At 37.5% G+C, this 15457-nt stretch overlaps 1 protein-coding gene across 1 annotated transcript in view; it reads right to left on the bottom strand.

Annotated features, from left to right (window-relative positions):
* Positions 1 to 15457, bottom strand: part of st6gal2a (ST6 beta-galactosamide alpha-2,6-sialyltranferase 2a) — a 51110-nt gene that overhangs the window by 8047 nt on the left and 27606 nt on the right. The window contains exons 2-6 of the mRNA XM_044132547.1: positions 15302 to 15365; positions 14174 to 15220; positions 5976 to 6073; positions 4736 to 4837; positions 589 to 763 (exon numbers count right to left, since the gene is read on the bottom strand). Coding sequence (XP_043988482.1) covers positions 589 to 763; positions 4736 to 4837; positions 5976 to 6073; positions 14174 to 15179 — 1381 coding nt within the window. The 5' untranslated portion in view covers positions 15180 to 15220; positions 15302 to 15365. The remainder of the gene's footprint in view (positions 1 to 588; positions 764 to 4735; positions 4838 to 5975; positions 6074 to 14173; positions 15221 to 15301; positions 15366 to 15457) is intronic.

Genomic DNA, 15457 nt, shown 5'->3' on the forward strand with positions numbered 1-15457 from the left:
ATAAAGATGTATTCAAATAAAACCCACTCTACCAACGAGAAGTTGCAGGAAGGAAAGCTGCAGTGTCTCACGGTAGACAAGGAGACCAAACGGGAAGCTAAATGTGATATCTGTGGGGGAGTTAAAAATATGTGATGCAACACATTAAGAGTGCTTAAGAAGGTTGTACACGCTTCCTACGTAAGCGTCTCAGGGGAATCTTGACCCTTTTTGCAATTTTTTCCAGTAGAAATGAATAAAAAAAAAAGACCTAACCACTTTAAATGCATCTATTTAGTTGTGACTAACACAGTGAAACATTCACAAGGTCTAAAAGGGAAAAGAAGACATACTACACGGTCAGTGGTCAATTCATTTTTGACTGGTTCCAAATTAAACCTTAATCTAAGAGATATCCCCAAATTGCTTTGCTTTGTTAAATAAATTCATGACAGAAATTATTCATTAGAAAGAAAGGAAATTATCCGTCAGATAAATTTTTCCCAGCTGAGGAAGCTTAAAACAGCTGAAACCTGAGAAGTACAAAGGCGACTGCAGGAACGGTGAAATATGTAGCACCCATGTTTCGCTGCCCGTGTGTGTCTTCACCTATGAAGCCAGAGGAGGGGGGATTGGGCTGGATGTTCTCCTGAGTGTTGCTCTGAATCACATCCCACAGTCGCCACACGTAGCTGGGGTGAAGGATATAGAAGGGCTGGTCGGGGTGGGCCTTACGCTGATCTATGTACGGACCAAACAGGTTGTAGTCCGGAGTGGCATACCACTGAAGACAAGACAAAAATACAAAAAACACCATAGTTGGAGCAAGAAAGAATTTCATTTTGAATGCTTAGACAGAAAACATTTACAGGTTTTAATAATTACCATAATCAAAGTTATAGCATTTAGTAGATAATCTATACTTGATGACTGCAGTGCTAAAAACCTCCATATTTTTATTGCCCTTAAAGCGCCTCATCGTCGTCATCTCAGATTCTTCCAGCATTTTGAAATTTAAAACGACACCAGACCCTTTTTTAAAAAAGGTTGTTCAATTCCCTAAATGACGAAGGAAACGGCAAGAGTTTTCGAAATCCATCAGTCACCGCCTAACAAATAATCCTAAGTAACGATCTGATTTCTTACTTTGTTACCAGTTATTTAGATTTCTTGGATTACAATTATAATAGCAGAGTGTGCTTATTCTCAGCAGGGAAGCCGCCATAGAAAACTTTACATTTTAAGCAGATAGCTGAGCATCTTAATGTTTTTCATAGAGTCAGTACAGCAGATTTACGGACACAGACAGTTTACATCAAACCTGTAAAAGTTGTAAAAGTTTCCATTGCTTGTAAAGTCAATAAAAGTTGTCAATGCCGTCTGTGTGCATCTCGAGTAATACGATGCACAGACATTAAATCACTACATAGTCGTTCAATTTTGTTCACAAAATCACCTTCTGAACAAATCTCTCCATTAAGGTTGTTTATTTCAGAGGAATTTATATCACTAACACATTTATGTTTACATTTGCAAATCTAGAAATTCCATTATATTTTCTCTAATTCTGTGTTATATTATTCAGATTATTAGCCGTTTTTATTAATCTATGCACGTCACTTTTCTACTTTAGTTTTATTTGTACAGCAAATTTTACCAAGAGATGGTTTCATCCTTAAGCTAAATTAAATAGTTAAAGCACATAACACTGTTTTAACTATACATTATCATCTATGGTGCAGGAAAACGAATAGATTTATATATTTTTTTAAACAGCATTCATACTTAAAAATATATTTTCAATCCATTAGAACAAATCTGTGGTCAGAATAAAATTTTTTTAATTGTTCTAATCATGTTGAAAGGTCAAGAAATTGTCTCTACAAATCTAATTAAGTTGCCTACCACTGTGAAAAAAAAAAAAAAGAAAGAAAGAAATGTGAAGACACTTGCAGAAGATGAAAGGCTCACATGATGCCAAGCAGTTCAGGAGAAGTTGGCACCATTTCTTTAGTCTTGAAGATGAACTGTCACTTCGGCTTTATATTCATCTCTGATTTACTGTTTCCACTAAGGCCAGAGCAACACATGGCTGTGAATCTTAATTTTTTATCTGCCACCGTACCTTTTCACTGACACGACCCCGAGCATCAATTTTGATGCATTTCATATTTGACTCTGCAATATATTCAATTGTTATTTGTATGTTGTCTCCTCTGTTAGCTGGTCATGTTTTATTCATTTGTTGTTGGCCTTGGAGTTTAAAAATGCACAATGACTGAACAAGATGGACTTAAAATTGATTCAGTAAAAGAACATGAAGAATGCACAAGTCAGCAGAGATCACAAGGTTTTTCCTTTTTCATTATTTGCCATCAGAGCCAAGATGAGACTTTAATTAAATCAAACACTAACATTAAACAGAGAGATGACTTTTTAAAATAGAGTATTTGGAATTAACAGAAATGAAAAAAAAAATGCATCGATCCTGACAGGAATATACCGATTTCAACTGATTATGGTGACACTTCAGTTAAAATGTATTTTCTTCCACTTTCTGGAGAAATGAAACTTTCACTGTAATAAAACATATTAATAGAGACAGAAAGAAGAAGATAATTATGTGATACTTTGCATACATTTATGCATTTAGGTCCACTTGCATCACATTTCTTTTTTTTAATTATTTTGAGAAAACTTGATCTTCTGTGTTTTATCACAAGTTGCAAATTATTGTATCATTTAAAAAGTTAACTAGCATACTTCCTTCCACTTTCTTCTGAACTTTGTGCTGTTTTCTTAATAGTTTGGACTCAATCTAACCCTTTTTGACATAAAGCCTGAAGGGGCAATTTTTACTTTAAATTGGGAGAACATCTTTAAAATTTAAAAAGTGCAGCTACCAACGGAAAAATATTCCTTTGGTGAAAATAGCCGGCATTCCAGAAGTTATTCTTCTATCTTTTTGTAGCAGAGAAAATAAATGTCTTTAAGCATTAGTTGTTTCTTACTGTTTCAGTGACTGTGGACCAGAGGTTGGCAGAGAATTACTTCAATACATTTTTACAATTGTTTCTCAACAGCGCAGACCCTCTGTAGCAGTCTGGTTTCTGCCAGGCTAAGTCCATCGCAGATATTTGGTTTATTGGGGAAAGAAATGTGCGTTGTGTGTGCTGAAACCTTATGCAAAGAAATTTCTAATTGCTTTCTTCATTCTGCTTTCGAATAATTAACATTTCAGTAAAAAAACGCAACAAAAACCACTACAAGGTTCCCAAACGGATAACAACGTGATCAGTCATTTCAAATTACATCACAAATATTCAGAGGTTTATTCTGATGCTAAATTGATATCCTTGAAGCAAAAGCTAGAAGTCATGAAAAAAAAAAAAAAACTTTATTTGAAACATTTAGCAGACTTTTAATGACCTGACCATGAAACTTGAACCAAAGCATTGAGACGACTCATAGCCATCAATAAAGAGATTAAAAAAAAGAAAAAGTACAAAAAGCAGGAAGGCCAATTAACAATACCAGGTGGATGACTTTTCAAGATGCCAGAAACTACACTTCAGTAGCATTCTTGATTTGATAAATTCAGGCAATATTGTCATCACTTGACAGCAGCACAAGAAGCAAGGCTGTTGAGACGAGAGCTTTACAAAAATCTTGACAATAATCCTCCTCCATTTCTTCTTGTGTCTGAAAATTTCTCATGGTGAAACCACAGGAGAAGACTGAACGTTATTTGAACTCAAGTAAACTAAGTAAATAAGTAATTAAGTAAATTACCCTTTTTTTAAAAAATCTAGTTTCGTTCGCAGTTTTTCTGAACAATATTTGCTAATAGCACGGCTTTTTCTTGATGTGGTCGTCATGTGAAGCCGCTAAAGCACAAAGAGTAAAATCATTTTCTCCTGTTTCAACCCAGAGGATGAAATGGAAAAAGCTAATTAATGATCTAGTGGATTTTCTTGTTGTAACGCCATACTGAGGAATAATTTAAACCATTCAGACAGCAGACCACCAGCAGCATAAATGCAAATCAACTTTAATTGCAAATATAAAAGTAGAATGGATCTCACAGGCTGTTGGAACTAGAGATGCATAAATCATGATTTCCAGGTTGAAACCAGATTCTGGTTGTATTTGCAGGTTGAGCTGTTATTCCCATTTTGACCAATTACAATATTTCTTCCCAAGGACTGCGGCAAATAACAGAGGAAACAGAGCTGCTAGTTCTGAGGGAAGTGGTAGCGTTGGAAGCAGCAGAAAATGAAGAAATTACAGGATTATCCACATTTAAGTGTTAAAGGATACGTACCCAACATTTGTTATTTGACTCATTTTCATACTTTTTTAAAATGAAATCGAAAAAATTAATTATAACTTAGAGTTGACTATTTGGTACAGATCTTCTGGAAACTCGCGTTTTCAGGAAAAAGTGACGGCACAAAAAAAAAAGAAAGAAAGCAGCAAAGCAAACAAATAAGAGCTCATTCAAAGTCACACGACGATCAGACAAGAGCATGAGAGTGAGGACTGAGGAGCGTGTGATCCTCTCTGGGAATTATAAGCTCAGATATCATGTCTGAAGTGACCTTGGCAATGCGACGATGAAGGAGAACATTTCTATCGGATGCATACTGGATTTTCTACAGTCTGCAATTCACGCATCACAGTGTTGATGTTCATGAATTTATAATCCTCTAAAACTGCTGATGCATAAGCAGCTGGCCCTCTGCAGGGTACATACCTGATGCAAGTTAGCATTGTAAGGTGCAGGATCCCAGGCCACCAGCGTTATATTCTTATAGATGGAGCTCGTGTTGAAGTCAAAATTGGGATTCGCCAAAATCTGTGAAGAGGAAATATGACGACTTAGGTATCTATTTATGAGAATATCAAGCTTAATTTAATGCTACCTTGAGCCTTTTTTGTGCCAAAAATACTCATTCAAATGCTTGAAACACAAAATAATTGATCAAGATGCCTTTTTTGTTTAAACTTATACCAGAGAAGGACTGATAAACCTTTTTCTTGGCAATACCAATCTCCAGTTTCCTTTGGGTTCTAATCTGCTGGTTTGATTATGACATTTTTTAAAGAACTACAACATAAACAGGATTGAAAATATGCAGCATTTTCTTTGAAAGACTCTGCAACTTTGAATCTGCCAGGAAATGTAATCAATTATAAAAGAAGTATAAAGAATTAATGTATCAAGATACAGTTCTGGAAACAAATTAAGAGTCCACTGCACAGAACCCCACTGGAAACCTCCTGGTTTTTCCACCAAATATTAATCTCTGAACTCTTCTCGAGTTAAAACATTAGTATTGTTGTTTCTAAATGAATATTAACTTGTTTCCTTCACATTATTTGAAGTCTGAAAGCACTGCACCTTCTGCAAATAAATACAAAAATTTTTGCTTGGAATTTTGGAGACATGAATAAAAGAACAATGTTCATTTTACTCAAACTTATACCTATAAAAAGTAAAATCAGAGAAACTGATCATTATAAGTGGTATAATTTTTTCCAGAGATGTATGTATTCTCTATCTGCTTTTGTTAAACTCAGAGAGATAGAAAAAAAATATAATAATTATATCTAGTCTTTGCCAAACCAATCAAGCAGAAATGTGTTGATTGCTCATTTGACTTTGTGCATCATCCCACAAAGCTTTTCAGTTTTGTTTAGTAAATATTGATTGACAAACTGGCATTGATATAAAGTCCCAAATTGAAAGAAATGTTCTTTTCATTTTACAGAGACTGGAATATTAAACTTCCACCTTCAATTTACAATAATAAAACTCCTTGTACCCTGAATGAGTCACTGTATTTTGTATCGACAGAGAATTTCAATCAGTTTTAACAACAATGCTCTTTCTGAGAAGTACAATATAGATACTTTTCAGGTGAATCAGAGAACTGCACAAGTCTGAAATACAGCATTATTTAAGTCAATTTGAGGCCAGATTTTGGACGTACCTGTGAGTTGATGATGCGGATGGTAGTTTTGTTTCCCACATCATTCTCATATCCCTCTGTAGGGGCCGCGTTGAACCGCAAAACTGCATCATGAGCGTCTAAATGACAAACAAGGGCCAAAGTCAACAAAAGGACAAAGGATTGAGCCGATATCAAAGTACACAAAGAGGTAGGAGTGGGCAGAGAAACGATCTCAAACTGTGAAGGATTGGAAAATGTTAATGAGCTGCAGAGCGACCATGAAATATTCTACAGAGCACATTCTATGAATTGCAGATTCTTGTGCTTGCTCAGGTGCAATCATTGATATTCCTCTTAATACCTCAACTTTTGCGGCAGGAATTAAATAGGTTACTGGCTTAAAGATCATCATGAAACAATTACAACATTATTCCTGTTTGTGCATTCACAATTAGAGCTATATTTAGCAACTGAGCTTGTAAAAAACAAAAACAAAAAAAACCAACTGATTTTTGGGTTTTCCAGCAAAGTTTTGTCTCAGATGTGCAGCAGTAAGGTCAGGATGTTAAAATCACCAAAGAGCAACAAGTGTTGAATCACTAAACTTTGGACTTTGCAACTGTAAAAGGACAGCATTTTGAAGGCGTTTCCTCCTCACTACCTTAAAATGAAAAACTAAAAAAAGCAGCCCTCTCATCCAGCTGTCACTATCTACTCGCTGGTAACAGTTCAGGAACATCTAGATGGACGTTGATGCTCTTTAGGATTGTCTGGTTTGTCACATTCGTTTGGATTGCTGGCGTTGTATCCGAGGGTGTGATCACACTCAGCTGAGCGGCCAATGCAGTACCATATTTCTGCCATTATTAATAACATAAATAAGGCAAAACCTTCACAGTGAAAGCATCAGAATAGAATAAGTTATTTAAAATGGTGGTAAAAAAACAACAACAACAAAAAACATCTAATGCTTGATGCATTATGTTCAGGCTTCAATTTATCCCTGACATATCAATTAAAACTGAAGGTATTCTGAGTGGGATGGTGACAATGTGACTAAATAATGAATACAAATCAAAATTACATGATAAACTTATTATAAATACTGCCGTTACCAATGTTAATTTTGACACTGATGCTAAAGATAAACCAGTTGTGATAAAAAAATTCCCTCAAAAATCATGATATAGAATCTTCTTACCGATAAATGTGGATATGGAGGCGAGAGTGAATGTTACCCGAGTGTTTTTGTTTTGAAATTTAAATAAATTAAACTTTGAGCTACAAAGTAAAACAGCTTGAAAGACTGTCTTAAGTATTTTCAAATATTTCTTAAATATATAAATTATGTCTGATACAAATAGGCAAATTAATGCAATCTCTATATATTAATATTTGAACTAATATATAGTGTTATGTTCTTTAAGAGCTATGATTTTATGTAGGGAAATCTTAATTAAAATCTTGATCAGAAAATTGTGATGTGATATTTTCGGGCCCATTATTCAGAAGAGATGAAGCTCGTCATGTCAGATAATATTTGTGTCTTTCAAGTCAGCAAAGTGAGAGAGAATTACCCTCAAATAAACAATTAACGTTATTTATTTTTGTTAAACAATCCAACCTATGTAAATGAAGATCAGCCACAAAAGTTTATCCGTCTCTGTTGTGTCGATCACCGCTGACAACAAGCAGTACTAAAGCGCTCCCTAGTGGTTGGCTCAGGTAACTGATGGGTGAAGAGTAATGAGTTCACTTTTAAAATCATTTTCATACCGCACGGCCCTGAAACGATTCATTTGACGTCCTCTGGTGTTTATTTGCCTTAGTGAAATCTGCAGCTTAACAGATGGTGCAGCATTTACATACATTTCAGCCTGTTTGCTGATCGATTGAGCTTCAGAAATCCTCCTCTCTCGCGTTGAACTGACACATGGAAAAATGATCCTTCGGCTTATGATGCGACTTTTCTTCGTCATATACGCAGCCATTAAGCAAACAGTTGAGCTTGGCCGGCTGCTCTAAAATACTCAAAACACGTCTCTTATACAGACCTCTACTAAAAATGGTAGACTTTAAATGACCATCTCTCTAAACAGATTGTTGTTGTTTTTTTATGTTCATCAAGGTAAAAGTTTTTCAAAAAAAATCTTAGCATTGGCGTGTGGTTTTACAATATCATTAAATATATAAAAAACAAAACAGTTTCTCAAAAATGAAACTGCTCTAATTTAAAGAAACACAGTCGATGTGTTTCTGAAAGTTAGTGGTTTCTCCAGATAAATATACAAAGAACTAAGAGAAACCAGTCATGACCTTCATCATCACACATACACACAACAAAAACACTAAATAGTGGCGCCATTATTTAACAGTCCCGATAAAAACAATACATTGGGGGGAAAAAGCAAACAAACAACAACATATCTTTCAGGACAATTTAACCTTGATTTAAGTCATACAATACGTATGACATAAATAAATAATATTTACCTAAACTTAAGACTCTAAGAACTAAGGAAAATCTGAGTCATGACATCCTCAATGAGGGACATAAGTTCAAATATCGAACATCCACAGAAGAAAAACACAAAATGGTAGAGCTGTTCCGTGACAGACGTAATAAAAGTAATAAAATGCAAAAAGGAAAAATCAGGGTACCTTAATAAAGACATTTCACAGCCCATCGGTTTGAAAATTGACCTTCAGGCTGAATTAATCTCTTAAGACAACCTTTGCGTCACAAATGTACCAAATTTATCTTCATTGTGAACTACGATGAAAGAATTGTGGTTTAGCATATCATTGGTAAAGAAAAGAAAAGAAATAATAGCCAACTATTAGACATCATGTTCTGGTCTGAATGTGATAAATCATTTTGTGTTATTTAAAATTCACTTGAAGTAAAAAAAAAAAAAAATTAAAAAATCCCCCCAAAAAAGCAAGAAATGGTTGTCTGTAAAACCAGAATGGTTTCTTTGTTGTATGTGTATTTCTATCTGATACGATAGATAGATTTAATAAGGTTTATAACTTTTATGATTGCTGTTTCCAACGTAATCAGTGTCATGTCTGATTCCACCACTAGAGGGCATTCTGTCATTTGCCCATTCGTTTTCAGCAGATGTCCTCCAAATCACAGCTGAGGGAGCTAAACTGTAAACAGGAGTATTAATATTATTTTATATGTTTATTGCTTCATGCTGACAGAAAGACAATGTTAAGAATATTGAATCTAAATAATAAAAGTTAAGGGATTTTTAATCCAGAAATAATGTATTATAGCCCACATTACCAGACAGATGTCTGACCAGTCTGAAACTATCTGCTGAATGTCATTCAAAAAATGTCATTCTTCAAGAAGCTGGCTGCTCACAGAGTACTCTGTTTGAGCAGGTTGGCGGAAAGTTGAGTGGAAGGAAAACGTGTGATGGAAAACAATTCCACAACCAACACGGACAACCATAACATAAAGATGACAGTGAAACTAAGATTATAAAACAGTTTGGGGACGATTCCCCAGACACAGACGCAACAATGGACAGAATACATATGCTCAGAGTGTGAGAAGTGACTTATTTGGAGTAAAAAGAAAAAAGACTGACCTTTTCCTCAGGCTTCCAAAGTTCTTATGTTAAGTAAAAATAAATCGTATATTTAATTTGGAAATTAAGGTCCTAGAGTCTGTAAGAAGTGTAGAGAGGCAGAGAATCTGCTTGAGGTCCAGAATGAGTTTCACTGTTAGTGAACTTATTGGGGATTACTTTTCATTAGGCAGACAAATCTTTTATTTAATCTAATGTTCTAAATTTCTACCTAACATTTCTTTGTATCTTTTTGTCAGATCAAGTTAAACAGAAATAAAATCTTGGCAAAGTTGTTACTTTTTCAGTAGTATTCAATTTTTTTAATTTTCAGCTTTATTAAATCATTTATTTTTCATTTATTTGACCTTTATTCATACAGGCGGTCTCAATTAGATCCCAGATCTCATTTACACGAGCGACCCGTTTTGATAAAAAACAAACAAAATTTTAAAAAACATAACCTGCAGCATTAAAAGCCCTAGACAATTTATCACAATAACAAAGCTGAATGTTATTTCACTTGTGCCTGCATAAATAAAAAGACAATGCAACCAAATGTACTTTTATTCCTTTGCCTGCTTGTTCACGCGCCCTTTGTTTTCAAAACATAACATTGAAAAAGATAGATTACATTTATTCCCCCCACAGTCTCATTAATCATTTGTTCACCAGCCTGACATGGGAGTATTTGGCTCCTGTTCCTGCATCTTTGAATGATGTGTTGTTCTAACATGAGTGCTCTTCGCCCTCAGATTGGGTGTCGTTCCCTCCATCCACCAGATGATGGCAGTCACCCACCGTATCACTTCCACACGTTTGACTCAACTCCAGAGTGGCAAACCACTCACATAAAGGCTTCAGCCAGTGAAAACACCAAAGTCAAAATGCCAGTAAACCTGCATGTGCCACGACAAAGATGTCAGATTCTCATTTATTTTCAAGCATATTGATTATTAGTGATGAGCTGCATAACGCACACTGAAACCGTCGTTGTAAAAGCACAACAGGGTAACGGCAAGTAGAGAAAGATCGATGCGGTTTGATTTCCTGTGGAGGCCGAACTAAAGAACTGATGCCATGTAAAAGCTAGCTCTTCCAGCACCACACGGTTGCGTGGTGGTTACTGCGGCCACATGACGCTCATCTTGTTCATCGAGTTGCATCAAGTATCATACCCCTTCTTTTATTTATCGAGAAATGGGATGATGACACACCGAGTCAACACCCCTGCTGCTGTATTGTATTTGTATGTATGGGACAAACGTCAGTGCAGATGACCATGAATAATAATTTATTGTACTCATTTTTTTTTTAAATGTCCAATGCATTTGTACAGATATAACCGTTGAAACCAGATACCTACATACACTGTCTAACAAGACAATTTATCTTTTCTTACTGAAGCCATTCTAAACCTATCCTGTCTTTTTCATTTCCTGTGGTCTCATGACAAAAAATAGATTTTTCAGCCTCAACAGGCCTTGCTACATTTGGAGGATAAAGGAGAGACGCTTGCAAACCCGACAACACTGTCCCATCTGTGAGGTACAGCGGTGACGGCAGAATCATGTTGGGTTAGTTAGCTACAAAGTAGCTTAAGGTCAACAAAATCAGTGCATTGGATTGGCCTTCACAAAACCCGGAAAAACTCTTAGAAAATCCATGGAGATATCTGTGAGCGGTGGCCTAAAACAACGGACTCAGTTACATTAGTTCTGAGATAAGGAGATAAGGAGACAAGTGAAAAGAACCAAAAGTAAATCATTATGAGTAGCTGATCCAACTCAAAATGTTCTGGCACTTCGCAAATAGAAAGAACTTTGGTAATCCTAATTGGTGTAAAAAAAATTTTGTCTGATTTCATGACAGATAATGAGGAAAAACAGTAAACAGTAAATGTTTGGTTTCAACTGTATAAGAATGTAAATCTGTTGACTTGTATGCAACAATAGAAACGGGTGAACCTTGTTTGTTCAAGAGCATCTTTGTCTGCATCATAATACAAAGGGGCAAACAAGTACAAACACGGAGGCTAACGGTAGAACAGGTTTTCATGTGCCTGAGGAATGTGAAATAGAGACATATTCCTATTGTGCCTCTATATCAGGTAGCTTTGATAAAAATCAAGCTCCTTGTTTTTATCTGTCAAATCAGATGTGTCCTTTGAGGAAACGGGGGAAAAACCAGAAGAAAAACTCACAAAACATGTAATCACACGCAAAAAGGTATACTGGAATAAGGATTTAGTCAGCATTTCTGTAAATGTGCAGGAATCTTTTAGCACTTCAAGCTATTTCACATTATGGAGAGCTGTGGAAAGACTAAAGCAGAACGACTAACGTTTCCACTGACACAGCACAACAAGTCAATTCCACCGTGACCGCAAGATCAAGTGCATAATGCAGGTTTACATCACCTGCATCTGATTTTCCAAGAAATCTTCTTAGTCAGTTCCACTCTGTCCAGGACAATGTCGTCTCAGGCAGCAAATGCCTTCATAGTCTCAGGAAACAAAAATGTCACAAAAATTAAGTAGATAAGCATGAAGCTCAAGCCGAGCTGATTAATGCTACCGCTTATTCTGCGTAGCGGTTTGAGAAATGCAAGGAAGCTATACGTGATGTGAAGAAGGCTGATTAGCTACCAGAGGGGATTTTTTGCTTTTTCTGGTGAGCCATCTGTCGCCGAGTTCACACTCTCCCCGCTTACAGAAAAGCTGCCAATAGTCGCTTAAAACCCAAGAACACACACGTTCTGACGGAGAGAAATAAAACGTACGAAGCAAAATCTCAAGTTTCCGCACAATCAGATTGACAAGCTCATCTGTGAAAGCCCCAGCAAACCTAAACACTGTTCATCGGAAGACAGATAAAAGTAACTCTTTTTTTTTTTTTTTTACAAGCCTGTGTGGTTTTTATCAGGAATGTGCATGAAGAACCAACACAAAACTCCACAACATCATGAACAAAAGGGCTACAATGTATTTCAGACATTTTTTGCTGCAATAAAAGTTTCAGTGCAAGTGATGTCTACCGGTTTTACTCCTTTAGAACCCGAGATGTCTCCTCAATCCTCCTACAGCTCTGTTAGATTCACTAGATACAGTTATGAATCTAGTCACATTTCTTAATATGACATTGCATTGGAACTCTGACTGCGTAAAGCTGTTGTCCTGATGGACGGCCAAGATATTTGCAGCCTCTAGCAGGTTGTTCTTCCAGGTTTTAATGTATTTAGCGCCATCCTTCTACAAATCAACTCCCCTTTGCTTCCTTGTCAGTGCTAAAGAAAATCAACCCAACAACAGGATGGGTTCAGTATAGTGTGAAGGTTAGTTTTTGGACTCGCACATGAGCCTTACATCTCAGTTTTGGCCTCATCTGATAAGAGTTTATTCTTCCACGTGTTTACCATGTCCTCCACACGGTGGATGCAAACGTCAAAGAGGATTTTTATAAGGCTCCTTTTCTCACATAAGTGCCAGATTACTGGAGTCTGTTGTTCTATTGACATGTCCTCCCATTTGAGCTGTGGATCTCTGCATCTCCTCCAGCCTCCAGAGATCATCCATGGGTTCTCAGTGGGTTTCTCGGCTGGTTCTCGCTGATTGAGTTCTAGTTTCATAGTCGAACTTGTTTTCCGCTCCTGATTTTTCTTTGGAAGAAATAGCTATTCTATCACATGCGAGAAAGTACAAGTGGGTATAAGTTCATTTACAATATGGCGTGTTTCTCCAACAGTCATATGCTGATTTTCCTTGCAAATTAAATTTTATTTCTTTACATTTTTTATCTTTACAGATTTGCATTAGAAGCTTTAGAAGTTTTTTTTCTTCTCTGAGCCGTTTCTAATCTCTAAATAAAAAATAAAAAAAAACTGAAAGCGACTACATACTACTCAGAATGAATTGTTTCTTATTCAGGGAAATGTGTGTACTCGTAGAATGCAACAAGATTTCCAAGTGTGTCACACAAAATCTTCTAAAATGTCCCGTTGTAATTTCACTATCAACACAGCGTTCTTCTTGTTTTGCATTCAGGCCATGCTGGAAAACACTTCTTTCAGTCCCACAGTCATCCTGTTGTGAAGAACAACGCAATTTCCTCCAAAAATATGTTTTAATATTTGAGAAAGTACAAGCATTTCTCCAAGACATTATCTTTTCTGCAGTGTTTTATATTGCTTTCTCATGCTTGTAAAATGAGTGTTCTTGTCTATGTTGTCATAACAGACAGGTGAAGTGAAGTTTTCTGACTGTACTCATAAAACTACTTATTAAAAAAAGCTCAATTTTAATGAAATGCCTTAAGTTTCAATAGCAAAGCAGCAGCTTTCCACACAGATGGTAAACATTGGTAGAGCCTAGGAGCGACCGACAGCATGTAGCAACGTGTGTATGGCAGTACACCGCAACTTTATGCGTCAAACATCACGTCACATCAACATGTTTTTCTGGCAGCTTATTAGAACAATCTTAAATTATAAGAACAGTTCAATAAAACATGTTTTTTTTTTGTTTTTTTTTTGGCATCTATGGCACTGCTACATCTAACAAAATTGCTTATTTTCACATACAAGAACTACAATTTGCTGCCATTTCTGTTAAAATATATCTATGTGCTCTTATCAATGTTTGTTTTCAACACTCACCTATTTCCTTGCCCAGTCTGGAGCGCAGGATGGCGCCAGCAGAGGTGACCACTGCACAGCTTTTGAAGCCACTCCTGCCCTGTTGCTGTTTGTTCAGCTGCTCCAGCGGATGGGATGGCACAAAGTCGGCCCAGCCAAGCGAGGAGAAGGGCTCCTCCAACCCATCCACTGTTTTCAGCTGAGCCTGGGTTTTCATTTGACACAGCAACTCTTTGGCGCTCTGAGAATCTTTCCGATGTCCGTTGTAGAAAACGTGATGTTTGTTTGCGCTCATGTAGTCCTTCATGGCGCGCTGCAGTCGGGGACTCAGCATGCCGGCGGACACACGGCCCTTCCACAGCCTCTGCACCACAGAGGCAGATCGGGAGAAGTGGTAATCGTCCACGTCAGAAGAGTCTCCACCAGTTCTCCCGTCTTCTGGAGTCCTACCTTTGTGCTCAAGATCTTGATCTTCTCTAACTTCCTCTTCATCCTCACCGCCGTTGTATTGAGGGGCACTGACCTGGTTCATTCTCTCACGACTCTGGACTGCAGGGTCTGAATGAGAGCCCACGTTCTCTGTACCAAAGGAGGACCAGGCAGCCAGGCTCTGTGGGTCCAGATAATCTTGGCGACCCGCCTCCTGGCTACCGTAAGTCAAGTAAGGGCTCTGGCTTGCCTCCATGCTGGTCTCTGTGGTTATGGAGCTGGTGGAAGGTTTTGGTCCCGGTTTGTCTCCGAGATGTGTTGTAGTTAATTGCAAAGCCAGTTCAGGCCTTAAACCAAATCCATGCTGCTGATTGGAGGCTTGTATGGAGGCCAGCCGCCTTGTGTCAGGATGCTGGTAGAGTAAAGAGCCAACAGAGGTCAGAGACTCATCCCCACGGGCATCCAGGAAGTAGGAGAGCAGAGCAAGAAAGACCAGGACCCAGACCAGCATGGCCACCAACAACAGCTTCCGCCACTGCTTCATGCTGGACTTCATTACCCTTCGCTCACATAGACACCCGTGGAGCTGGCCCGACATCAACAAATCCCCACAGCCAGGACAGGTCAGCTAGGGAGGGGCTGGAAGACAAACCTCAAAGTTACTGCTTCAGGCATAAGGGAAACATGTGGAGAGTTACTGCAGACTGGTGAAGCACTCACCTGAACCGATGCCTTTATTTCTTCCTGCCCATGAGTCTGTTATGTGTCCGACTCAAACAGGACCCTGAGGAGAGGAATGGAAACAGTTAGGGGTGTGAAGAAAACGGATGTAGGTCTGACAGTTTGTGCAGTTGGCAAACTCCTGTCCCCTTTCCA

This window comes from Gambusia affinis, linkage group LG11 (genome assembly GCF_019740435.1).
Source record: "Gambusia affinis linkage group LG11, SWU_Gaff_1.0, whole genome shotgun sequence".
Lineage (NCBI taxonomy): Eukaryota > Metazoa > Chordata > Actinopteri > Cyprinodontiformes > Poeciliidae > Gambusia > Gambusia affinis.